Source organism: Marmota flaviventris, chromosome 6, assembly GCF_047511675.1.
Source record: "Marmota flaviventris isolate mMarFla1 chromosome 6, mMarFla1.hap1, whole genome shotgun sequence".
NCBI classification, from domain to species: Eukaryota; Metazoa; Chordata; class Mammalia; order Rodentia; family Sciuridae; genus Marmota; species Marmota flaviventris.
Window position 1 is genome coordinate 11,918,699 of NC_092503.1, and position 26,432 is coordinate 11,945,130.

General features: G+C 36.2%; 1 protein-coding gene across 5 annotated transcripts in view; it reads right to left on the reverse strand.

Moving 5' to 3' along the window:
* Positions 1-25,750, reverse strand: part of Scaf8 (SR-related CTD associated factor 8) — a 189,958-nt gene extending 164,208 nt beyond the window's left edge. For 4 of the 5 annotated variants that reach the window (XR_011707688.1, XR_011707689.1, XR_011707690.1 and 1 more), the window contains exons 1-2: positions 25,629-25,750; positions 20,093-20,155 (exon numbers count right to left, since the gene is read on the reverse strand). Coding sequence is in view for 2 of the 5 variants with exons in the window: in XM_071612885.1 (XP_071468986.1) it covers positions 20,093-20,155; positions 25,629-25,658 (93 nt within the window). In the remaining 3 variants the exon portion in view is untranslated. The remainder of the gene's footprint in view (positions 1-20,092; positions 20,156-25,628) is intronic. The other variant, XM_027939433.2, reaches the window with a different exon arrangement.
* Positions 25,751-26,432: the final 682 nt, after the last annotated feature.

The window sequence follows — 26,432 nt, forward strand, 5'->3', positions numbered from 1 at the left end:
ATCTGAATCAGGACACAAAACACATCAGGGTTTTAACAATGAAAAACGCTGGATAAGAATAAAAGTTGATTTGGGGACCTTACTTTTGTTTTGCCTGATGATTTCCACTTCCATGCTCAAGTCAGAAGACCACAGCTATGAACTGCCAGACCACCATAAAGTGTCTTGTGATCATCAGACTGATATCCCCACATACTTCCCATGCCCACCCCTCACCAAATTTTCTTTAAAAGAAGAATCTGAGAATCCTAAAAGCACTCTCACTCAAGATGGTCCACATTCTCTCTTGTCCTAAACAAATCTCTGTGCCTAAGAATTTAACACATCTATAATTTCTTTTCTATAGCATTTGCCAGGACCCAGTAGTTCTGAGTTGAGGACCCTTCTCTTGGACTTACTTGTACCACCCCCAGTGACATATGACATCTTAATTTCACTAGTTTTGTGGTATACAAAAATAAAACTTCTGTGTTTACCTTAACTAGGCTACTTCAAAGTTCTTTTGAATCAATTACTTAGAACACAAAATTTTTAGCATTTATTGAAATAACGTGAATCTATTGCATGATTTCAGAAACAGCTTGTCATCATCCAATTTCCCTTCTAGTTTTTTCTCCAAATTTCTATGTTCTATATAGTCTACTGTCAGTAAATCCTAAGCATCAAACTCATTCCTCTAGGACTTCTAACAAAGAACATATGCTGAGAATTTTGAAAATGTCACTATAACATTCAGTAGTTTAAGAAAAGAATAAAGTCTGGGGTTGTAGCTCAGTGGTAGAGTGCTTGCCAAGCACATGTGAGGCACTAGGTTCAATCCGCAGCATTATATATATATATATGTATTATGTCCATCTACAACTAAAAATTTTTTAAAATAAAGAAAAGAATGAACATAAGGGCTGGGAATATAGCTCAGAGGGTAGAGTGCTTGCGTAGCATGCCAAGGCTCTGGGTTCATTCCCAGCACTGAAGAAAAAGAAAAAAGGAAGAAATGATAAATCTATAGTGATGGAATGCTGCCAGCGAATTAGAGGCTTTTAACAGACTTCCACAATAATTCACCATACATGAATAGACAAACTATCTTTAGATCCACAAGATATGATACAATGACTGTATACAGCAAGCATTCACTAATAAATATCATTCAACAGGTAACTTATTTACACTGTATAACAATGTTTATTATTAAAACTGCCAAGTTTCATTCAAACTCCAGTCCTCATCAAATATGTAAACAATCCACAAAGAATCAGAAATAGAATTATCTCCGTTTTCTCAAAATCTGAATCAGGACACACAAAACATCAGGGTTTTAACAGTGGGAAATGCTGGAGAAGAATTAAAATTGATTCTGGGACCATACTTTTGTTTTGCCTTATGATTCCCACTTCTATGCTTAGGTCAGAAGAACACAGCTGCATGCTCTCTAGGCTTGGGCTCTCCAACTGGGGTAAATAGTTTTCCCTGCTAGTGTGTCTTCCAAAACCTCAAGTGGCTATTTACCCCAGTTCAGTTTGTTATATTAAGTTCTTCCTAAGTTAAAACTACCGTAATTTTTCCAGATCCCCTGGTGCTTGCTGTGCACCAGATTGAACTCTGCTTCCCAAACTTAAGCTTCTTCCCCTTATATACCATGTGCTAATATTATCTAATCTAAGGTTACAAATGCCTTTACTTACACAAACTCACTACATTCATCTGACCTCAGAATAACTTGCCCCTAAGCTGTCCTTCTTCCTTTGGTCACCAACACATCATTTCAACAGAAAGGTACAAAATAAAAGCTCTCACTCTAATTCAGTTCTCCTCGTATACACTGAATAGTCCTCCTTAAATTTGTAACTTACTTTTTTTATGCTGCTAAAAAAAAAGTAAGTTACAAATTTAAGGAGGACTTTTAATGTACACGCTTGCTAGACAAGTGTTCTACCACTGAGCTAAATTCCCAACCCTAATCTCATAAAAGGCTTTTAAATTTCTATGTTACCACTTGTGATACCAGAGCAAATGAATATTTTTAACCTGTAAACTTTTTCAAGTCCAATCAGCTTCTAATGACTTTAACCAAGATTTGAGGAATCTTTTACCTAAGCTAAAATATGTTAGCTCAGCTGCTGCTCCTGGCTACTCCACCACAAAATTTCTACTAATGACCTTAAACGCCACTTAATATAAATTAGGCCAGGGGTCAGTAAACATTTTCTGTAATGGGTTAGCAAATATTTTAGGTTTTATGAATGTAATCATTTGGATGTGGTTTGTCCCCATACTAAAAGTTTGGCTGCTAGTGTGGTGGTGGGCTTTAAGAGGGAGAGTCTATGTGGAGGTCCTTGGAACACCGAGGAAGCTACTCTCAGAAGAAAATAAGGTTTTTCTCTTGCAATACTCTGGTAGTTCTCCCAGGAGGATTAGAGGACTGTTATACAAGCCTGAGCCTGGCCCCACACAGCTCTCTGGCTTCATGATCACTTGCTCCTGGAAATGGTCCTGCCACTGCCATCCGCCATAATCTAAAGCAGTTAACAGGTCTCTCACCAGAACTGAGCCCATGCAAACACATACCCTTGAACCTCCAAAACTGCAAACTAAAAAATTCTCTTCTTCATAAGTTGCCTCCCTCATATGTTTTGAGAAGAATCAGCAGACAAAGACATTACAAACTTCTAAAAATGGAAATGTGATAAAAGAGTTGATAACTGATAAAATGAGGAAACCACAAGTCGCAGCACACACAAAAGAAGACACAGCCAAGGAGTGAAATAATTTGTCCTGTAGAATTCCAGAGTCTCACCTCTCAAAATTCAAGGTATTAAAGAGGGCAGTAGCAGCACAAACAAATTAATGCTCTATACTTACTGTTCCAACAGCTCAATAAAAAATGGCTAAATTTTAAGAAATAGTGGCATAAAAATATTATTTACTGATAAGAGGGTAATCACCCAAAGAACTCAATCATTAAGAACTAAAACAGGAGGGACCAAGGACAAGGAAGAGCTTTCAATGAAATCTCTTCAGCTTGGGCGGGGGTTGTGGCTCAGCAATAGAGCGCATGCGAGGCCCTGGGTTCAGTCCTCAGCACCACATGAAAATAAATAAATAAAATAAAGGTATTGTGTCCAACTAAACTAAAAACAAATATTTTTTAAAACATCTCTTCAGCTCTCTCCTACCTGCCAGTTCTTATGTTGAAACCCCAAACCCCAAAGATATTATATTTGGAAATGGGGCTTCTTTGAAGGCAATTGAGGCTAAATAAGGACGTAACTGTAGACAATCCTGGTCCAATAGGATTGGTTTCCTTATAAGAGACACCAAGGAGCTCTCTCTCAGACATACACTCTCTTGTATGTTCTCTCCCTAACCCACCCTCCAGTGTGAGGGCACAGTGAGACGGCAGCTATCTGAAAGCCAGCAAGAGTCTTCCCATGAACCTAATGGTCAGCACCTAAATCTTGAACTACCTAGCATAAAGATCTGTGAGAAAATAAATTTTAATTATTTAAGATCCTTTACAAACAATAAGTTATATGAACGTTTTTGATCCAATTAAGAGGATATAACTGTCATGATTAATAAATTAGAGGTTGGGGGAGAACGCCAGGGAAAAACATACACACCTTTTTGATGCATTTAAAAGAGAACCTTCTCATTCATAAGGATTACTATTCCTAGTTCCAAATCACTGAGGTAGAAACTGAAATAACTATTCATTCTCACGTCCCAACTCCCAACTATGTCACTGGAATGAAGGACAATAGGAACATGACAATGTGGTTTTCCTATTTAGTGAATTCTGTCAATTTTACATTTATTTTATTTAAATAGGAATTACTGGCATTCCCATGGTTTTATTAAAGTTTTTCATGTTCTACGTTAAAGATAGTAAACTATAAACAAAATGCATTTTTAAATAATCAGAACTATTTACAAAATCAGAACTATTTATAAATGTTAATACTGAAAATGCCAAAGCATTGTATTTATGATACAAAACAGCACCCTCAGATTTCTCCTTGCTTGGTGGCACAGGCCCTGTATAAACCCCCTCTCCAAATAATCCTGCACCCTTGAATGTGAGTAAGTCTTGTGAATTTGATGAGACAGTAATTCTCTGGTAACTCTTATATAAGTCTCTGCAGCAGCAGCAGACTGGAGACAGAATTACCTGCTGGTTTTAAAGAAATAAACTGCCATGTGTAAGAGAGGTCCCCATGGCTACAAGACCAGAGGGAGGCCACTAGAAACAGATCAATCACCAGTTAACAGTGCCTGGATCATAACCCATCAAAATTATGAAGTAAATATATGCTGTTTTGGGTCAAACACTAAATTTCTGACAACCTATTACACAGCAATAGAAAACTAATATAATAAAACACAGTTTTGAGCAGGGCACTGAGATTCATGCCTATAATACCAGCAACTTAGGAAGTGGAAGCATGGAAGCATCATAAGTTTGATGACAGTCTCAGCAACCAATACCCCCCATCTCAAAATAAAAGGGGTGGGGCTGGAAATGTAGGTATTGAACCCAGCACCCTGGGTTCAATACCCATCCCTAACACCCCAAAAAAATAGTCTTGAGTGATTTTTCTTCATTTTCTAAATTGTGTGCATTAAGTCTTCTTAATTATTTTTGTTAAAATTATTTTTATTACCACTTCAAAGTAGAAATTAAATTTTGAAAACTATGCTCTTCCCTAAGGAATTTTAAAAGTGAAAATGGAAAATCAATATTTTGAATATAGGAGTAAAATATAAACACTAAGATTTATCTCAACTATGGAGTCATTTTAAAGAGCATGTTATTCACCAACTTTAATATCTGAACATCTTAATCAAATTTTATTTCAAGTCAAAACTGAAATATCCTCTATATACAAAATTTCTGACTAAAATATAGGTTCTTTCCCATATAGCATGATCTCCTATACTAATTTACATTGGGGGGGTACTGGGGATTGAACTCAGGGGTGCTTAACCACTAAGCCACATTCCTAGCCCTACTTTATATATTTATTTAGAGACAGAGTCTAACTGAGTTGCTTAGTGCCTGTTACTGAGGTTGGCACTGAACTCCAGATCCTCCTATCTCAGCCTCCAGAGCCCCTGGGTGGTGTGGGCCACCCAGGCCCCACACTAATTTTAACTTGAATTACAATTAGATAACAAAGTAACACTAAATCAGAAGCATTTGACATAACAAAATATGACCAGAGAGGGGGGCTGGGGTTGTGGCTCAGTGGTAGAGTGCTTGCCTGGCACATGTGAGGCACTGGGTTCGATCCTCAGCACCGCATAAAAAAATAAAATAAAGGTATTGTGTTCATCTACAACTATTTAAAAAATATTATTTAAAAAATATGACCAGAGAACAGCTTTAAAATTAATATCAACAAATTCTACATTAAGAAAAGTGTGTTCTAAAACAATTTGACTTTTCTTTAGTCTCTTAAAATAAAAACTCTTCTCAAAACCTTTTTTTCCAAAATTTTGTAATAGATTTATTTGGTTAAAAAATGTTTCAGCTGGGCACAGTGGTGCATGCCTGTAATCCCAGCAGCTCAGGAGGCTGAGGCAAGAGGATGGCAAGTTCAAAGTCAACCTCAGCAAAAGCAAGGCGCTGGGGCTGGGGTTGTGGCTCAGCGGTCGAATGCTCGCCTAGCATGTGTGCAGGGCTGGGTTCAATCCTCAGCACCACAAAACCACATAAAAATAAATAAATAAATAAAATAAAGGGATTGTGTCCAACTACAACTTTAAAAAAAATTAAATAAATAAAACAAATTTTAAAAAAAAGCAAGGCACTAAGCAACTCAGTGAGATCCTATCTTTAAATAAAATACAAAATAGGGCCAGGGATGTGGCTCAGTGGTCAAGTGCCCCTGAGTTCAATCCCCAGTGTTTCCCCTCCAAAAAGAGTACTCTAAAAAAGGCTTTACTATAGTGCAGGCTAACATGGAGTAAACCAACTAATGCACCCCTTTCCCTGCCAACACATGAAAACCTCAGACTGAATACAAAAGCAACTGAGTACTCTACAAAAGTAAACCAGCAGGCAAAACAAAGACTTATGTCAAACCTGAATATTGACCAGGAAAAGCAGGAGAAAGCTGTGTGGGGGAGGAGATAATTTCATAGTATTTGGTATTCTTCCATGATCTTCCGGCTTTGATCCCAGGGCTGGCAGATTTACAGAATGGTACAGCCAATACCAGAAGCAAAAACACCAGGAGAAACACCCTATGTTTAGTCAAACAGACATGTAAAAAGACCCCTCTATGCTGTCAAGGAAGGGAGAAGACATGGAGACAATCTTTTTTTCTTCTTTCCCCCTTCTCCCTTTTCTCTCCTAGCCTACCAACAATTTGTTGGCACTCCAGCATCTAAAACCCAAACAGAACCTATCTCTGGTCAAAGGAACAAGGAAAAGGAGCCCTACCATCCAAAGAATGGGAGTGTGGTGGTGGGGGGGGGGGGTCCCAATTTTCTCTCATTCTGAAGACTAAACCTGAAAAACAACTTGACATTATGGCTGGAGGGCCAGGGTAGGGAGTGGGGGTAGCAGGCCTGTGATCTGGAGAACATGAGGATGTGCAAGAGAACAAGAAAAGAATATCCCATAATTCTGTGTGTGAACTAACTCCAGTCCTGGGCTCATCATCCTTGGTGAAACAAACCCAAAGAAGCAGAGTAAAGGCTCTGAGAACAAAAATCCATGTCAACCTCTATGCAATTAACTAGACCAACTCTTGGGTGCAATATGTGATCACACCTAAAGAATAAAATAAATATTTTCAAAGCTGAACTGACACTGGAACCACCACAAAAAGGCAGGACAGAACTTTCATCTGAACTTGCCCAAGTCCATTACCTAATTAAAAAAAAAAAAAAAATATTTAACATTCTCCAGAGGATTTAAATGAAGTCTTAACAACATAATATTGAAAATGTCCAGTATGCCAGTAAAGTGAAACTTACTTAACATATCAAAACACCAACAGGCACATATACACACCGCAGGAAAATTTGTTTACTACATTGGGGAAAAGATAATCAACAAACGCCAATCCCAAAAGGACACCTACACTGTAATTCTCAGACTTAAAACTCCAGAATGAAAAAGGAAAAAAAAAAAAAAAGATGGACGTTTTAAAACGGAAAAATATCTGAAAGGAGGTAATATAGAGACAAATAAAGAGTCATAATTTTTTTACTAATGACTTTACATACTTAAAGATGAAAAATAAAAAACAAAAACCATAATTGTTTATTTTCACATTATTAATCCTCAATAACTAGTACCCAATAAAACAATTTTTTCGTATTCTCTACAATGGCTAAAACAGTTACATACTAGGTACACAAGGGATCTAAAGGCAATCGAGCAAACAAGCTGCAAAACAAATGATAGTTAAAAAAGCAAAATAAAAAACCTAAACATCCAAGAAGATTTAGATTTAGTAAGGTATAGTAAGATACAATAAGTTAGCCCAATACACACATTATTAATGCAAAACTAACAAAAATATCTGATGTGTTAAATGACAAATACAGAGCTGGGGTTGTGGCTCAGCAATAGAGCACTCGCCTAGCATGTGTGAGGCCCTGGGTTCAATCCTCAGCACCACATAAAAGTAAATAAATGAAATAAAAATATTGTGTCTAACTACAACTAAAAAATAAATATTAAAAAATTAGAAATATAAAATATTTGCAATAATTACAACTTTATAAACATAAGAATACAAAAACAAGAGCAGGAAAAAAATGTTATAGCACACATTTGTTTTTCTACTTCATAGCATTCTTTCCAACTAGATGCTATTCAAATCATAATCTAGCTAACACACTATAAGAGAACTTTATCCAGATAATTCTCACCCAGTTAAAATAAAAAAGAATAGAACAAAACAAAACAATGACATGCACTGATAAATCCTGGCTGACATTTTTCTTCCTGTTAAATATACATATGTAACCCCTGGATCATGACAAAAGCTCTATTTCTTCTTATGGGTTGAGGTTAAAAAAAGAAATGTGGGGGCTGGGGTTGCAGCTCAGTGGTAGAGCGCTCGTCCAGCACACGAGGCACTGGGTTCGAACCTCAGCACCACATAAAAATGAAATCAAGATTGTCCACCTACAACTAAAAAAAATAAATAAATATTAAAAAAAATATGTTTTTGAAAAACACTGATCTAGCCCAGAACTATCATAACATAATATTAAAAGTAATTACAAATGAAAGAAAACATTATTAAATTTTCTCTAGATAACACTGCTTGCCAGAAGCAAATCTACAGTGTAATCTTTTTTAAAAAAAAAAAAGATTAGTAAATATGTAGCAATGCAAAAGACACAGTGGTACCATACTGAGGGTTTTCTTCCTGTTATCACATAAGGATAAAAGGGAACAGTTTTCACATTCAAAATCATATTCTTCCCCCAAGGGTATTTGTACACGAGTGCACATGTACACATAAGGTACACAATTTCTCCCTTCCTCTATCCATCCACTTCGGAAAACTCTGACTTTATGTTTTATTAATCCTCAATAACTAGTACCCAATAAAACAATTTTTTCATATTCTCCACAATGGCTAAAACAGTTACATACTAGGTACACAAGGGATCTAAAGGCAATTGAGCAAACACAAGCTACAAAACAAATTCACCCAACATCCTCACAACTAAATGTGCCTGAATGCAGATTAAGTTTAATCAAAGATAGATGTATAATGTTAATACCACAATGATGGTATAAATTTACACTGATATTCCCACACACACACAGAATTTTACTCTTAGTAGGTTTTGGAATCCTATATTTATAATCTCAGGACAACAATCATGGATATATGGATATAAAGAACATATTTCAATGCAACAGAATGTATCACTCTGAAATAATTCCCAATATCGTTTGTAATGTTTCATAATAAAATCATTAATAAAGTTTTACATATAATCATTAATAAATTTTTCTCAAGGTAAAAATCAATGAAAAGAATTGAGGAATACAAAAAGCTAAATGGTCACAATGAGTGTAATACATTCCACTATTGTCATGTAAGTAAAAAATAAATAAAAAGCTAAATGGTGATTTTTGTCAAATTGAGCCAGTGTTCACAGTTACTGAAGATAGGCATAATATTTAGCCTTATAGGACATAAAAAATAACATGAAGACCAGGCTCCCCTCAACTATCTAACTATCTACCGAGGTGAAAAAGGAAAAATTATACACATAGTAAGATTGTAGTAGATTCTCAGTTTTCTAATTTACCATATCAGTTTTGACAATTCACAATAATTCCAAAGGTCTCTAAAATATATTCACAGGTAATTTTTCAGACACTTATGTGAAATATATATATTAAACTTAACTATTAGTGACAGAATATCTTTCATTATTCTCTCCTCACACTACCATAGGAGTAATATACTAAAGTTGTAATTAAAATTTGAGGGATCCAGGAGAACCTCTGACTTTGCCTTATGAAAATAGGATCACATGACATAATTTAGTGCCAAAATAATGGTAATGGAAGAGGTATGGGCTATAAATAAAATATATATCCAACTGGAAAAAGCAGAAATAAGATTTAATGAAGAAAATGGAAGTGGAGCTGACTGGAAAGAGAGCATTCCTGACTTCCACAACATTTACATTTATAACACACTCATCAATAAATCTTTATAAACAGTCATTATAAGAAAGGATGGAAGAAATGTTTACTTTGTAACAAAATAAATACATTAGACTCTGAACACAACTTTGTGCTACTCTATTGAAAAATAGCAGTGAGTTACAAAACCAGTAAGAACAAAGATGGGCCGGATGCAGTGGCATGGGCCTGTAACTCAATGGCTCAGAAGGCTAAGATCTCAAGTTCAAAGCCAGCCTCAGCAAAAGCAAGGCACAAAGCAACTCAATGAGACCCTGTCTCTAAATAAAATACGAAATAGGGCTGGGGATGTGGCTCAGTGGCCAAGTGCCCTGGTACCCCACCCCATCCCCCAAAATATACACACACAGTTGAGGAAAAGGGACTCTGAAAGGATTTTAAAAGGATAAAGTGATCCAGGAAACATCATTCAAAGAGATCAAGCTAATAAAAAAGTAGTAATCTAAAAAAAAAAAAAAAACTAGTTCTACTATATGAACCAGGAAGAAATAGTAAATTAAAATGGACTCTAACATCCGGGTGCGATAGTATATACGTAATCCCAGAGACTAGTAGACTGAGACAGGAGGATAACAAGTTCAAAGCCAGCCTTAGGAACTTGGTGAGATCCTCAAGCAACTAAGCAAGACCCTGACTCAAGAAATACAAAGAGCTAGAGATGTAGCTCAGTAGTAAAAGCCCCTGAGTTCAATCCAAAGTACCAAAATAAATTAGATAGATTAGATAGATAGATATCAAAGTAGAAGAAAGGCATACATGAACTAAAATTTTGATGATAAAAAAGAAAAGGATGCAAATATATTTTAAAAATTAACACTGAATTTCATGACTGATATAATATGTGTGAAAGAAAGGAATCTAGAAAATTTCAAGTTTTTGAGTCTGGGTATTTAAGGACATGGTTTTACTACTAACATAAACACAAGTCTAAAGCAGGATATCTATGGGATAAAGATAAGTTTAAATTTGGGGTGATAGCAATATGATTTCAAATGCACATATATTCAAATACACAGAAGATATGGGGCTGAATCCCAGTAAAGAAAATTAAAAATCCAAATCATTCCAGAAAATAGCTGAAGAGACAAGGAATAAGTATGGAAAACTAACTATCAGAAGGAGAATAAGTAAAAATGAGAACAAACTCAGCCTCAGGTTAAAATCATCTAAGAAATGATAAAAGAGGCTAAGAGAGTAGTAAGTACTACTTTTCAGATCTAAGGTACTTTGTCACTATCACAATTGTTCAATCACTTTTACTTTCAGAATATCCTGAAAATTGATTGACAGAATATTTTCATCTTATGGATGTAGAAACTTAGTTAAATGACAACTAAATTCAAAGAACTGTTAAGTAAGTTCCAGAACCATGTGTCAAACCTAGTTCTTCTGCATAACCAGATACACATAATAGATATGATCTAGTTTCCAAAAACAAAGAAACCCACCAGCTGGCAATCATGTAAACAATACAACTGTATCACCAAATAAGATGGTGGAAGACTGTGAAGACACACCATTTAATAGCTTTAACCTAATAACAAAGAAGACTTTAATCAAAAGACAAAAGATTATAAAGCTGTGAGTATACTGACCAAATAAGAGTCAGATAAATCTTATTTAAACACAAATTTCATACATCACTCAATAATGCTTAAAGACTTCAAACTTTAACAAGGAAGGTTCCTTCCTCTTAAAAATTAATTTAATTAGAGGTAAAACAGAACAATTCCACCTTTTCCAAAAGCTAAAACACATACAGTTTGAGTTTCAACAAAATAAAAGTGGAAAATTCAAGCTATTAAAAGCTCTCAAATTCACTGCACCCTATCTATCTACTGCTCTCATCAGAAATTATCAGTGTTATAAAGACTGGCAGGTTACATTCCAGAATCTTTCATGTACATTTAGCTATATATTTATAAGCATACATCTATCTATATATTTGTAAATATTGTAAATATGTGTGTATAAACATGAAACACATTTTTATGTGCCCAAGTGAAAAATTATACTTATTACTGTTTGAAATGATTTCTTTAAAAGCCTTGCTGAATTTTTTAAAGCAATGGTACTCTTGTTAATGATGAACACTACAAATATTGTTCAAAATACCAGATATGATCTGCATTTTGTTACTGTCTATTGTTCAAAAATCTTGTCCAACATTTCCCCATTATTGGAAAAAAAATGAAGAATATAATTAGGACATTCTAGTATGTTCTTTTGAACTTAGGCTTTACAATTTTTATCCATTATTAATGTATGTTATAATATCAAGATATCTTCCAGGGCAACAAAATTATCAAAAATGATACAGGTTCCCAAGTTGCTACATTTTAATTAAAACTACTTTCCTTAGAATTCTTTAAAATTTCTGGCTGTTAAAAAATATTTAATATATTAATACTGATTAAATATACTAGTACTAGCTAAAACTAGTATTAGCTTTCCAAATACTTTATAAAATTATTAAGATCTTTAAATATTCAGACCAAGTCAGACAGGTATTCAAGGAATGTGCCATTATCTGTTTCTAAATGCATAAACTGAGGCTAAGAAAAATTTAATTGGAAAACTTATTCATCAGGATTAATACTTAAGGAATCCTAAATTAGGACATCTTGTCTAATCCCATTTTTTAAATGATAACACCACCATCTCATCCCTTGTTGCCAACTGTTATCTGTCACATCTTTCTTTGACAGCAACTCAATTAATTCTGCAGCTTTTTCATGCTTTAGAACACTGGGAGCCTTCTAAACAGTTGTTTGCAAATATCTAAAGGAAGTAGTTATAAAATAGCCACCATTATTAAAATGTGAACACTAGAAACAAGCTAAAAATACAGATTAAAAAATTAACTGCACTCCTCTGCCACATGAACTTTGTACTAAAGCTCACTGGCTCCTCAGTTTTCTGTAGAAGGTGAACTGCCTGCTAGCTAAGCAGGTGTCACTTTGTCCAAAGAAAGCATGTTTATTCTATGGTGCCTTATTCCAGGAGCTGGAGTGTCAGAATATAGTATTATTTATTCTGCCCCAGGGTTAGCCTGAAACAATTATCTACTAAAAATCACTAATTTCCATTCTTCCTCCACCTTAAACTAACAAACTTTACCAAAAACATTCAAAAGTATCCATTGTTGGGGAGTAGGGGGGTGAACTGAGATACAAAGGATAAATTTGTTCTAATTCAGTCATTAACTATGTGCTCTGGTAAGTTATGGTTCTGAACAATTTTCATCACTTCTGGGTCTTGATTCCTCACTTTCAAACTAAGTTTAATAAATAAGTCTGGTTTAAAGTTTGTAATTTTTGGAAATGAGGTTTAACAATGGAAATGAGCAAGTATAGAGCCATAAGCTTTAGTTATGTCTGTAGCTACATATGTGTAACGCAGTGATGATCTTTAGCTACTACATGCTAAAATCAAAAGGAATAGAAATTATTTTCCATGAGAAAAAAGAAATTTATATAATCACATGAATATATGAAAGAATTTCTTCAGCTTTAATTTTCCCTGTGATTCAAACAATTCACCCTTCTTTAATTTCAATTCTTTCCTGTCCTTAATCAAAATGGAAAAATGTTACTTTCTTATAACTGCTCAGATATAGTGAAATGGTCAAAATGAGAACAAGAAAAAGAATCATTCGTTTATAAAGCATCTTCATAAGAAGTCCTCACAATTGCACTATCTGGAACTTATCAAGTAATTACCAAATTATTAGTCATTGAATTCACTACTTCATGTTTACAGTAAACTGATTAAGACAAGAGTTAAGCAAAGAATTGTCTCAGTAAATAAAATGCTAAAAGATATGAATATCCTTAATGTTTAAAATTCTAACAAATCCTCATTAAAATTTAAGTCCTTAACTTTATTCATAGACCACTCAATATCCTACTTAAATTTTCATCATATATAAGAACATCTGGCTAATAAATGTAATTTAAAGTCAAGCATACTCCATGCAGTCACTTGTAAATACCTTTATACTCTCAAACACAATATAACAGAATAAAAACATTAAAGTGGGGAGGTGAAGGAAGAAACCAACCAACCAACCATCCAACCTAAAAACAAAAGAGCAAATAAGAGTTTGCTCTAAGTCTACTTTTCTTCTTCCTCCACATTATCTAACAATTGTATTCCCCCCACCTTTTTTTTTTTTTGGTGGGGAACAGGGCACTGGGGTTTGAATTCAGGGGAGCTCAACCACTGGGCTATACCCCCAGCCCTTTTTATTTTGTGAAAAGGACTAGCGGGGCTGGGGATGTGGCTCAAGCGATAGCGCGCTCGCCTGGCATACGTGCGCCCGGGTTCGATCCTCAGCACCACATACAAACAAAGATGTTGTGTCCGCCGATAACTAAAAAATAAATATTAAAAATTCTCTCTCACTCTTAAAAAAAAAAAAGAAAGAAAAGGACTAGCAAAGCTGCTCAAGCTGTCTTTGAACTCACAATCCTCCTGCCTTAGCCTCTTGAGTCATTGAGATTATAGATATGAGCCACCCACGCAACAGGATATTTCTTTTTTTCTTGGTGAATAAAAAATGATGTTCCCCTACCTACTCTAACTCCCCAAGTTATATTTCTCCTCAAGCTGCTTGTTCACCCACCTCCCCGAGCTACCAATCTTTGTGACTGGTACCATGCCGTTATACCAACCTAGTTAGTCACTTAAATCAAAGAAAATAATTTAGGTTTTGTGGGACACAAATATTACAATCTGCAGAAAACATTTACAGATCCATGGATTAGAGATTCTACTCACAGAAGAATTGTTATAAAAGAATGAATGAAGCAAATGCTTTCTGAACACAGATTGCCTTTCACCTCTCGGTAGAATCTGCAATGTTAGTACATTCATCTCTCTTTTCTATATTTAACATTGAATTTTAGAATGTTATCTGATATGAAGAATGTTAGGTAAATGGTTTGTTTTTACCAGAGCATAAGTAGTTATGATGTTAAATCTAGGAAAAAGTAAAGGAGGATTAAGAGAATTTACCTGTAATGAACCATACACATACACATACACACACACAAAAAAAAAAAAAAAAAACAGGAAAAAAATCAAAGTGGAATACAAACAAAAAAAAGACTGAACCTAACTATAGTTCAAACAAATAGCAGAACCACATTAAAGGAAACAAACTAATCAGGTAATGTTTATACACAGTATTCTGATGGTATACCATCAAGCTAAACAAAAAATAAATTATAAACAAACATTCAACTCTAGTTAATAATGTTTATTTCCACAGGCATAGCTCTAGCAATTTTGGAACTACTGTCTATGTTAGAAGTAAGCAAATAATAACTAAATATACTATAGAAACCAGAAACCAGGTATCTCAATGTTAGAGAAAGGAATTACAGATTTTAAAAGGAACAAGGCTAGGATGAGCCCTATACTGCTGGACTGGAATTGGAGCTATCATGATAAACTCATGCCTGTTTAGACAGATATAAGATAAAGAGGTGTGTGCATGTGTTTGTATAAAATATTTAGCTTTATCTCTTGACAGATATATATCCTCTAAAAGAAACTAGGGCTTCCTGAAGAAATAGCTTACCATGGCTAGGTAGGGTAGGAGTTATCTTATTACACCAGAAAATAATAGAGTATTCAGAAAATGATTAGTACTCATCAAAAGGACACAGAAGCCAGCCTGATGGAGCTCTGATAGGTCAAACCTGAGAAGTATCAAAAAAAAAAAAAAAAAGCAAATAATAAAGAACCCATGAGTTCATAATGATAATGCATACATACATAAAAATGGAGGTAAAGAAAAGCTCTTACAGAACACCAACTAAGAGGTAGACATGACAGACTTAGAAAATTGCCATTTGGCAACCATATTAGTACTGATTCAGGCAAGAAATGAACATATATCAAAACAAATGGAAAAGGTTTGATGGTATTTTTAACACTTGCATTAAAATATCTCCCCTTAAAATACATGTTACAAGAAAATGGAGAAACCTTATAGATAACAGTTTCCCTTTAATGAGATAAATGGACATTTATGCCTACTGATATGGTGTATAGAGAAAAACATAATATCACTTCCGGAATATTCCTGCCAAAAATGCACAACCTGAACCTAATAATAAAGAAACAGCAGACAAATCAATATTGAGTGAATTCTAACAACTGGTTTATTCTTACCAAATAACATCTCAAAGTCATAAAAGACAACAAAAGAATAATCAACTGTTCCAAATTAAAGGAGACAAAGCTAATGAATGTTAAGGTATGTGTGGTATAGGAATTATTCTATTAAGGACCATACTAGTACATTCTGTGAAACTTGAAAAAGATTTTCAGATAACATAATGGGTGCTAATTTCTCAAGTTTGATAACCATGATTAAATAATGTTTTAAGAAAACATACACAGCTATTTAGAGGTAAAGAGCACCGTGACTGGAATCTACTCTAAAAATATTCAGAAAAAAAGGTTATGTGTGTTCATGTATAAATGGAGAGAAAGAATAAGAAAGCAAATATGGTTAACAGAAGGTAGAGAAATACAGCTGAAATAGGCACAAAAAATATCCTCCTTGTAATTTTTCTATAAATGTGAAATTATAGTTTGAAAGAATGAGGAAAAAAATGAAGTTAATTTATATTTGCACATGCTGCCAGCAAAAAGTTATGAAAACATGAGTGATGGTTCTCCTTTACACAGAAAGGTAAGAAAAACATCTGCACGTTCAGTCCCTATTCTAATACCTACAAAACTCCATTTCCTCGGTAAAAATGGAAACTCACCTATCCAACCTTTCTCAAAAGTTATTCTTTAAGATTCATGGAAACATGAAGATGGACAGGGGAAAAGAGAAGAATCTAAAATAATACACAGGCAGCCCTCCACATCTGTGAGTCATGTGCATCAATGAATTCAACCAACCACAAGTCAAAAATATTAGGGAAAAATAACTCTACTGAACAACTTTACTGAACATGCACTGTCATTATTTCTAAACAATAAACAATACCAACTATTTACATGGCATTTATATTGTATTAGGAATTGTAAGTAATACACAGATGATTTACAGCATAGAGGAGAATGTGTTTAGGTTATATGCAAATACTATATAGTGTCATTTTATACAGGGGATTTGAGCATCTTGGGACCTGCATATCTCCAAGTGGAAGGGTTATCGTGGAATCAATCATCCTTGAACACCCAGGGAAAACTATACTATAAAGTCATTCATTCTAAATAAAATGTTTGGTATAAAGTATAAGTACTTCAAAAATATATAAGCCAGACTTTTTTCCATTATGGTGAGCAACTGTTACACAAACTAGATATTTGAAATATCAGATGTTTTAGTTTGTAAAGATTTCATTTATTCAAGATTCATTTGAAAGGGAGAAAAGATTAAGAAAAAAAAATCTTTGATGCCATGGCTGAGTGTATAGCTTAATGGCAGAGTACATATTCACCTGCCCAGGGGTCCAAGTTCAATCTCCAGCACAGAAATAAAATACTTTTAGGGTTTGGGTTGTAGCTCAGCAGTAGAGCACCTGCCTAACACGTGTGAGGCACTGTGTTCCATCTTCAGCACCACATAGAAATGAATAAATAAAGGTTTTGTGTCCATCTACTACTAAAACAAATATTAAAAAAAAAAGAAAGAAAGAAAGAAAAAAATAGGGCTGGGTATATGGCTCAGTGGTAGAGTGCTTGCCTGGAAAGCATAAGGCCCTGGGTTCAATTTCCAGTACCTCAAAAAATTAATAAATAAATAAAATACTTTTACTCCAAGATTTTTACCCATATGTCAAATATTCTGATAAATTCAATAATATCAATTTTTTCCATAAAACTGTATGGTATCAAAAACATTCCTAAATTTAAAAAAGACATTAACTAGGATTTGGTCAACCCTGGAGATACTGTGACCCAGTATCGCTACTAAATAAAGGTTTCTACATTTTTTCCAAAGTTCTTTTTTTTAAATATTTTTTAGTTGTAGATGAACACAATATATTTATTTTGTTTATTTTTTATGTGGTGTTGAGGATCGAACCCAGTGCCTCACGCAAGCAAGGCAAGCGCTCTACCACTGAGTTACAAACCCAGCCCCTATTTCCCAAGTTCTACACACTAAAGTACATGACCAAAACTGGTTTGTTCTTTATTCACAAGACTGAAATGAGCCCTGAGGAATCACACCAAATTCAGAAAATAAGTGTTTATAAAAACGATTTCAGCCGGGTGTGGTGGCACACGCCTGTAATCCAACTGGCTTGGGAAGCTGAGACAGGAGGACTGGAAGTTCAAAGCCAGCCTCAGCAACTTAGCAAGGGTCTACAACTCATCAAGATCCTGACTCTAAAAAAAATATAAAAAAGGGGCTAGGGATAGGGATGGGGATGTGGCTCAGTAGTTAAGCGCCCCTGGGTTCAATCCCTGGTACCAAAGAAAGAGAGAGAGAGAGAGAGAGAGAGAGAGAGAGAGAGAGAGAGAGATCTCAAATTTTTCATATACTAAAGTCAAGGAAAAGTTTATTTTAAAAATAATTTATGGCCAGGTGTGGTGGCACATGCCTTTAACCCCAGCAGCTCAGGAGGCTGAGACAGGAAGATCACATGTTGGAAGCCAGCCTCATCAACTCAGCAAGACTATAAGCAACCTAGTAAGAACTTGTCTCAAAATAAAAAATAAAAAGGGCTGGCAATGGGGCTCAGGGGTTAAGAGCACACTTGGATTCAATCCCCAGTGTAAAAAAAAAAAATTTAAAAATAAATTGTAAATTCATAAAGCTTTGGTCACCACTGAAAAGAAGTTGCATATAGAAACTGTATCTTGCCAAAAAAAGAAAACATCTTTAAAAGTTATATTAGTTATAATTCTAAAATGTCACTGGAGGTTTTATTTTTTAAATACATGACAGTAAATTTGGTATAAAATAAAATTTTAATGTTACTAGTCATAACTGCCCATTATTGGAAAAAGAGGATCATGTTCTTTTTTAAATACATCTACCTACTTAGTCTCTATTTTGACCAGTGGACAAGCAATCTGGCTCTGTGAGGAAAAATGCAAAATGCTGAAAATAGACCAGGTGTAAATGACACTAAAGAAAGGCAACCAACCCAGTCCACAGCAATGAAGCAATGAAGAGTTCGTATGCCTGCCCAGCCTCACCAGCTCTACATCAAGTACACTAAACACAAGACTAAAGAGGCAAAAGAGGGGCTGGGGATGTGGCTCAAGCAATAGCGTGCTCGCCTGGCATGAATGCGGCCCGGGTTCGATCCTCAGCACCACATACAAACAAAGATGTTGTGTCCGCCGAAAACTAAAAAATTAATATTAAAATTCTCTCTCTCTCTCTCTTAAAAAAAAAAAAAATGAGGCAAAAGAGAAAGGATCACAAGAACATAAGCTTCAACAAGGTAAGGCTTTTTGCTGATCTGGTTTCCCAATGTACCACAGAAGATAGAAAAATGCCTAGCACACAATAAGCATTAACAAAGAATAATACGAACGAATGAATGAAGGATGAATGGTCTTTCAAGTAAATCTACATAAATTATATTACATTGCAAAAATTATTTCAAAAATGAATTTGGCACACATTAACTTAACAATCATACTAGAAAACATGAATAATCTATTCTGCACTCTGACTAAATGAAGTAATTTCAAAGTTTCTAAGATATTTCTTTGCCTACTGTGGGTAGCATAATACATTTGCATATCCCTCCCTAAGTTTAAAATATGGTTTATCAAAAACTTTCATAAAACAGTTAAAAGGATGAAATAAACTCATAAAATAAAAACCAGAGGAAACACATCGTATTTGCATCAAACTTGAGAGTTCATACAAGAAATCACAGGATCTAAAACATTTCTCATCATCATTTACTTTCATAACTAAAGTAACTCTATCACAATCTGTTCCTCTATGATTTAGTCTTTTTTTATTTCTCCATTCCTGTATTTGTCATCTTATAGTTTGAAGAACTTCTTCAAAAAATAAAATGTATTTTATTTCCAACCATCAAATTAAGAGCTCTGCAATTTGCTCATATCAAATAGTTATATTTCTTTTATTAAAAAAAAAAAAACATAAAATTAGGTGGAGCAGAATGCAAGTAAATTTAACAAGAGTTTATATATGATTTATGTTCACTGCTAAACACAAACCACACCCCCCATGGAAGAAATTTTACAATTTCTTGCAAATAAATTCAACTTATTTCTTACATGCTCTCTTTAAGATTACTAACATGTTCTAAGTGACAAACTTCATTTTGCTTCCAAGTACCACCCATATAATCAATATGTCATTTCACTATCAATTTAAACCTAACATTTTCCAAAGCGCCTGCCTTACGTGGATTATAATCATCTTACTATGCTTCTTGTGTCCATGCTGCTGGAAAAGCAGTCTGTACAAGCAGGAGTAGAGGCACAATCCTGAGAGAGAGGAGTAGAGAAAGATGTTGAGAAAACAAAACCAGATAAAATGAGCTCACTTAAGAGTTCAGGAGCTCAGCCAGTGTTCATGGTCAAGGTTGATTACATTTTCTCATACCCTTATGAGTTAGAAGTTGTCCAAAAACAGCACAATTGACTCTAGAAAGAGATACCTGAAATTGTATATGTAAGCAGTAATATCACTTATTCTAAGCTACCCATATACGCTTTTTTAAAAGAAACAATCAATCATAAAATATATAAGTATTTAGGAGATTGGGGATAAAGAAATTCTCTAAAAGTTCATCTAAATTACTGTAACAAACCCAATGGTAGTTTAGTATAAAATGGTTGAATGATATGTGTAACATAGATTTCAATCTTGCAAAAAAAAAAAAAATTATATGTAATCCTGAATGATTAAGACATTCTCAAAGCATTCAGTTTCAAAATCATCAGTATCAATCTCTCAATTATCCTTGTATCCTCAATTTTTTAAACTGGTCTTTTACCATATCATCATTTTAAAATGAAGAAAACAGAGTATAATTACTAAACAACATAAAACCAAGATGAATTTAACCCCACTAGAATTTTCAATCAAAAAGTCCCCGCCCCTCCTTTAGTAAAAATTATAATCAGATAAAAATTTTAAATTTAAAAATTTCCACCTAATCTCCTATATTCCTACAGTGCCATAAAAATAACCTTTATAGTACTGCTTAGGCATAATAAATCCTCATAAAATTAACTTTATATTAAGTTAGTCAAAGAATTGTACCACTAGCAGGGAATCTAAATGTAAAATCAAATCAGTAACTTATTTAAAAACCAAATATCGAAAAATGCTAACTACCTTGGCCAAGGTCATTCAGTTACCTAGTTAGTATATAACCCATCCATTCATTCAAGAACTTTTTTGTTGGTATGTACATGTACTACTGATTAAAGTGCTGTCCTGTGTACCAAGGATATGAAGCAATGAGAATATATAGTCATTCTTCTAATTCAGTGGCAAAGACTAATTATAGTAAACACTGGAAGGGAAAGTACAGATGTCTTTAGACACTTAAAAGGAAATCTCAATCAGTGGTTCTCAATCAAGGACATTCCCCAAAGATGGTAATACCTGGAGACATTTTCAGTTGTCACAAATGGGGAAAGTGCTAGTGATATCTAGTGGGAAAAGGCCAGGGATGCTGCTAAACATTCTCAAGATGCAGGATCATGCCTCACAGCAAACAGTTACCTAATCCAAAAGTCCAACAGTATCAACACTGAGAAATCCTGATCTGAACCAGAGGGGTTAGGGAAGGCTTCCTTCCTCTACAACTTAAGTATGCTACTTCTTTAAAGGACTTTTACCAAGGTGATAACAAATATGGCCTGACACAATTAATCAGAACTCCCACTATAAAATAAACACAGGAAAGAATAATGAGAAGTTCCCTAGTAGATGAAAATCAAAGAAAAGCACAATGTTTCAGAGTTGCTTCATGTAAATTCTCTTTTCTGAACAATAGACAAAGAAAAAAACATACAAATTGAAACAAATATGTTTTTATTATTCTCGCTACCTTTTCCACTTTTCTCTACCAAACCAAGGCTACTCCTTGATACTGGTGAGAAGATTATAAAAAGTCCCATAGTTTAGACAAAATGAATACTCTCTGGATACAAAACTGAAAATGAAGGAAAACAGAAATGGGTTTCACTTTATAGACAGGAAAATGTACTGGATATTAGACTGAGTCTGAAGTTTGTATCCTGTTAACAGTTTCAAGAGTAAGCTACCTAATCAAAGGATCTGAAGGACAAAAGACACCAAGTATTTTAAGTGTCCTAAAGGTAAAAGGTAACAAAATCCTTTCAGAGTTTATGAGCCAAGGTAAATCCAAAAATTAAACTGAAAAGATTTCTGACACATCTCAAACCTACAGATCGAGTCCTACATCTTCCTACTCAGTCTATTCAGGGTAGCAAGAGAAATGGATCATGGCGGGTAGGGGGAGAATGGAGTAGTGCAACTAGCTATACAAAGAAGCTAAAAAAAAAAAAAAAAAAAATTGAACACTGATTAAGATTTACTGCTAATATTTTGGAGTGTGACAATACTGGGATTATTTTTTTTTAAGATTTCAAAAATTATAAAAATCCAACACATAAGTCTCACCTCCTCTAGCTACTTCGTGTAAGCACAATCAATGCTAACAGGCTCTTATATTTTTCATATATTACTTTAAAATGCTTTTTTTTAAAAAATGCTTTCTCCGAATTAATTTGAAATTTTCTAAAGGAAAGGTCAGACATTGTCATTCTCTTTCCTTCCCTTCTTTTCAAAAAGGAAGCAGAGGCAGAGAGACTCTACCAGAATGATCTCCATACAGTGATCATTCTTAAATACAGAATATGGATGTGTAGCTCACATATAAAACTGCTACTTTCCAGTAGTCAACCATAGTCCTAAAGAGGACCACACATTTAAATAGTTCAGCATGTATCACCTACCATACCCTAGGTGAAACTCTAACATTAGAACAAGTAAATACTACAACCATGGAGCAATAAAATTATAATACCTTATTATGATAATTCTTCAAAGATTAACTGGTCTGGTCAAGCATTGACTCTTAGAGAGTCTTATCTTCCAACATAGGCAAATTTACTTCCATTATTTCAAAACTGACAATAGCAGCCATGGGATGCTTTGATCTCAGTGATGATGCTTAAATAGAAATTATTGTTTCCATACAAAATTAGCACACTGAGCACACAAAAATCATTTTTTGAGCCTAAATGTCATTCAATTCATGATAATTAAGGGGAATTTACCACATAATTCTTGAAAGAACCAGAATCCTTTTGAGAAATTATAATGGTAGGGGGAGATATGATAACGATACATACATATCCTATAAAAGATCAGGATTTTCCACAGACTAAACTCACATTTTGCAAAATTTAAAAATCTACATTCTTAGCTTAAAAATGTAGCATGTTCTTATTTTCAAGCCAAAATTCTCTGCAAAATTAAAACATGCGTGGGGAAGTTCAGTTTGGGAAAACCTGAGAATTAGCAAGACATAGAATCTGAGCATTCATATTTCAAACATCTTAAACTTTGATAATTTCAGACATAAATTTCTATGCTTTATAAAGCAAAAGGAATTTCTTGACAATTCAATGCTTCAAAGACACCTTTAAATTTACCAAAGTTCTGATGAACTGAGCCGAAGGATAAATGCTTTTAAAAGCCAAATTCATTATAAGCAAGCATTCTAAAACATCACTTTTTCTATAACCCAGATTCCTATATTTTCATACTTTACAACATGATTTAGTGGAACACATTAATTCATAAACTTTTTACTATAACAAAAACATTCACTAATTAACAATATTCAATTTTATAATCGATCTTTTTAAACCAAAAAAATGCATATTCTGAGTCTTACTCAAACATATTTCCTTTCCTCAATCCTGACTCCATACTGCTAGTTTTAAGCTAACCCCATCTTAAAACATAAACTTACAGCATTATCAGTAAATAAAGTTTAAAGACTTTTCTTTGTAACTTAAAAGGGGAGTGAGAGTGCTACATATACACTAAAATAGGACTACCAAAAATCTCAAGTTCCTATAAAGATTAGATAAGAAACAGAGGTGGTAAACTCAGCTAGGCAGTAAATGTTAGGCCCCTCATACTTAACCAATACTAAAAAAAAAAAAAAAAAAAAAAACAGTGATATTTCTTCTCTACTATGCTTTATTGTGACCAACCACAGTGCACTAACCATTAGGTTACCACTTGAGGGCTCCTGTAAACCTTCTGGGGGGGTAGAGGGAGAATACATAATACAAAACTCCTAAACAAAGAGAGATGCCCCTAAAATGGAAGGGAGTTTTTAAAAACCTTAATATTAGTGCTGCAAATACTATATGTAGCAAATAAAAAAGCTACATAGCTATTTTTCTTCCTGTACAGTTGTGAAACTATTAACAAATTAAACATATAGTATCACTAAATTCTTGTTTCATATTCTAAGTACAACAAAGTATTGGGTGCGAGAGCCAAATTTTATGTGAAGATATTTGTCCCAAAATTATCAGGTATGAATTCATAAATAAAAAGAAAAGATTCCCAAGTCTATTGCTCTAATTTTTATTAGTAAGCTGTTTTAAAAAAATAAAGCTCTAGTACTAAAAAAAAAAAAACCAAGTCTGTCAGATCAGGCTGGGCAGGCAGCAACCAAGTCGCTGCCACCGACCTAACAAAGTCCTTCGCAAAAAAGTTCGTACAAGTGTCACCACTATCTAGTCTAATATGGAGGGTCCTATTCACATAATGTAATCTAACGTTTAGCCTGTTTGCTAAGCTACCCAAATGCTATTTCTTAAAATGTAAAAAAATAAAATAAAATAAAATTGTAAATGGGCATTTAAAAGTGTTGTTATATTTGGGTGATCATAAATCTAGTATTTTAAGAAGTCAGTATTTAAGACATTAACAATTACATTATTGAATGTATTAGCATTTCCAAATCAAAAGTTCATTTAAAAACTATGCTAACTTAGTTACCAACACGTTGGAGTATTTTTTAAAAGGCATACAGATTGGAAAAATATTTCTGTTGTGTGACTGTTTACCTGATGTTTAATGTTTGCATTAAGATCTAGTGAAATCACAGCTTAAAAAGCAATTACAAATTGTATGGAAACCTTCCGTCCAACCAACAAATTTAATTGAAAAATGAAAATCGGATACCTGCTTTTTAAAAAAACCTTTTGACACGTGATTGACCCCTTGGGAACAGATTCCCCCAGCTGCCTCCGTCCCTGCGTGCACAGATCTCTCCCTACCATAAAGATGTGTCTTTACGTCGTGATGGATAAGGAGGGCAGTACAAATAGAAATAAATCGTAGAACATCCTCGCCTCCTTACCAAACAGCTCATTGGCCTAAGTCCGCAGTCGGCAAGTTACCGAGTCAACAGTCTCAATTATAAACACTCCACCCCTTGGGTTCCTCTCGCCCACTGCCCCATAGGTGCCCGCCTCACCGAGGGCGCGGGAAGGTCCGCAGAGTGTCATTCTGCGAACAGTTAAAAATTTCCGAGGCCCAGGAAAGAGGTGGGCGGGCCAGGCCTCGGCGGAACTGACCCCGAGAGACCGCCCGAGGCTCCGGGGGAGGGCCCGAGCGGGCCTCGCCTCCGACCCGCAGCCATCCACAGGGCGCGGAGCCTGCGGGACCTCCCCCCGCGCGGCGCCCTCCCGCCCCCCCAAGGCCCCGGGGGAGGGGCGCGAAGCACACCCCTCCCCCACGGGCACGGCTAGGCCGCCGCGCCCCGCCCGGGGAGCCCGCGGGCCCGCGCCCACCCTCTGCGCGCGGGCACGGGCCCGGGCCCGGGCCCGGGCCCGGGAGTGGGGGGGGCGTCGGTGTGGGCAAGAGGGTCGGCCCGGCAGCGATACCAACCTCGCTGTTGAAGGTTTTCACGGCCTCCATGTTGTCTGTGCGGAGGCCCCGAGCCCGGCGGCGGAAGAGGCGGCGGCCACTGCACTGGGAGGGGAGACCGAAGCGCGGGCGCCGGCGGGAGAGCGGCCGCTGCGATCCGGGCGGGCGCGGAAGGACAGGCACTGGCAGGCGAAGCTCCTCAGGGGCAGCGAGGCCCCGGCATGGCCGCTGGGGCGGGCGGAGCGCCGGTCTGGGAACACAGGCGCTGCCGGGGCGGGTCGGCGGGGGAGGGGCTGGCGCGGCGCCTTCTCTTCTCCGCCCCGCTCGGTCTCGGTCCCCCACCCGCAGGCCCCGTCCCTACTCTCACCACCCCCTTTCTTCCTCTTCCTCCCACGGGCTCCTGTTTCACCTCCCCGCCGCTTGGGCCGCAGGAACCAGCATCGCACGGCGAAGACAGAGGAGGAAGCGCTGGCAGCGGCGGCTGCGGCATCCAATATGGCGGACACGATCGGGCCGCGCACCTCGGAGTCGGCGGCGCCAGCCAGCGCGCCCCCTGGCGACTGGACCGCGCGGGCCCGGCGGCCGCGCGGAAACCATCGAGCCAGAGCCGGCCAGAGCGTCGCCGCCCGCAGGCCCGATTGCGGGGGGCTACTCGCGGCCGCTCGTCCCCGCCCCCGCCCGGGGCGCGGGAGCGAGCGCTGCAGAACTGCGGAGCGCTAGCGGCTGGCGGGCCGTGTCCCGCGCAGGAGGCCGCTTCTAAGCGCGGCTGTAGGAAAAATCTGAATGTGCCCGCTAAGTGGCCGATTCTGGGAACAACAGAATCTC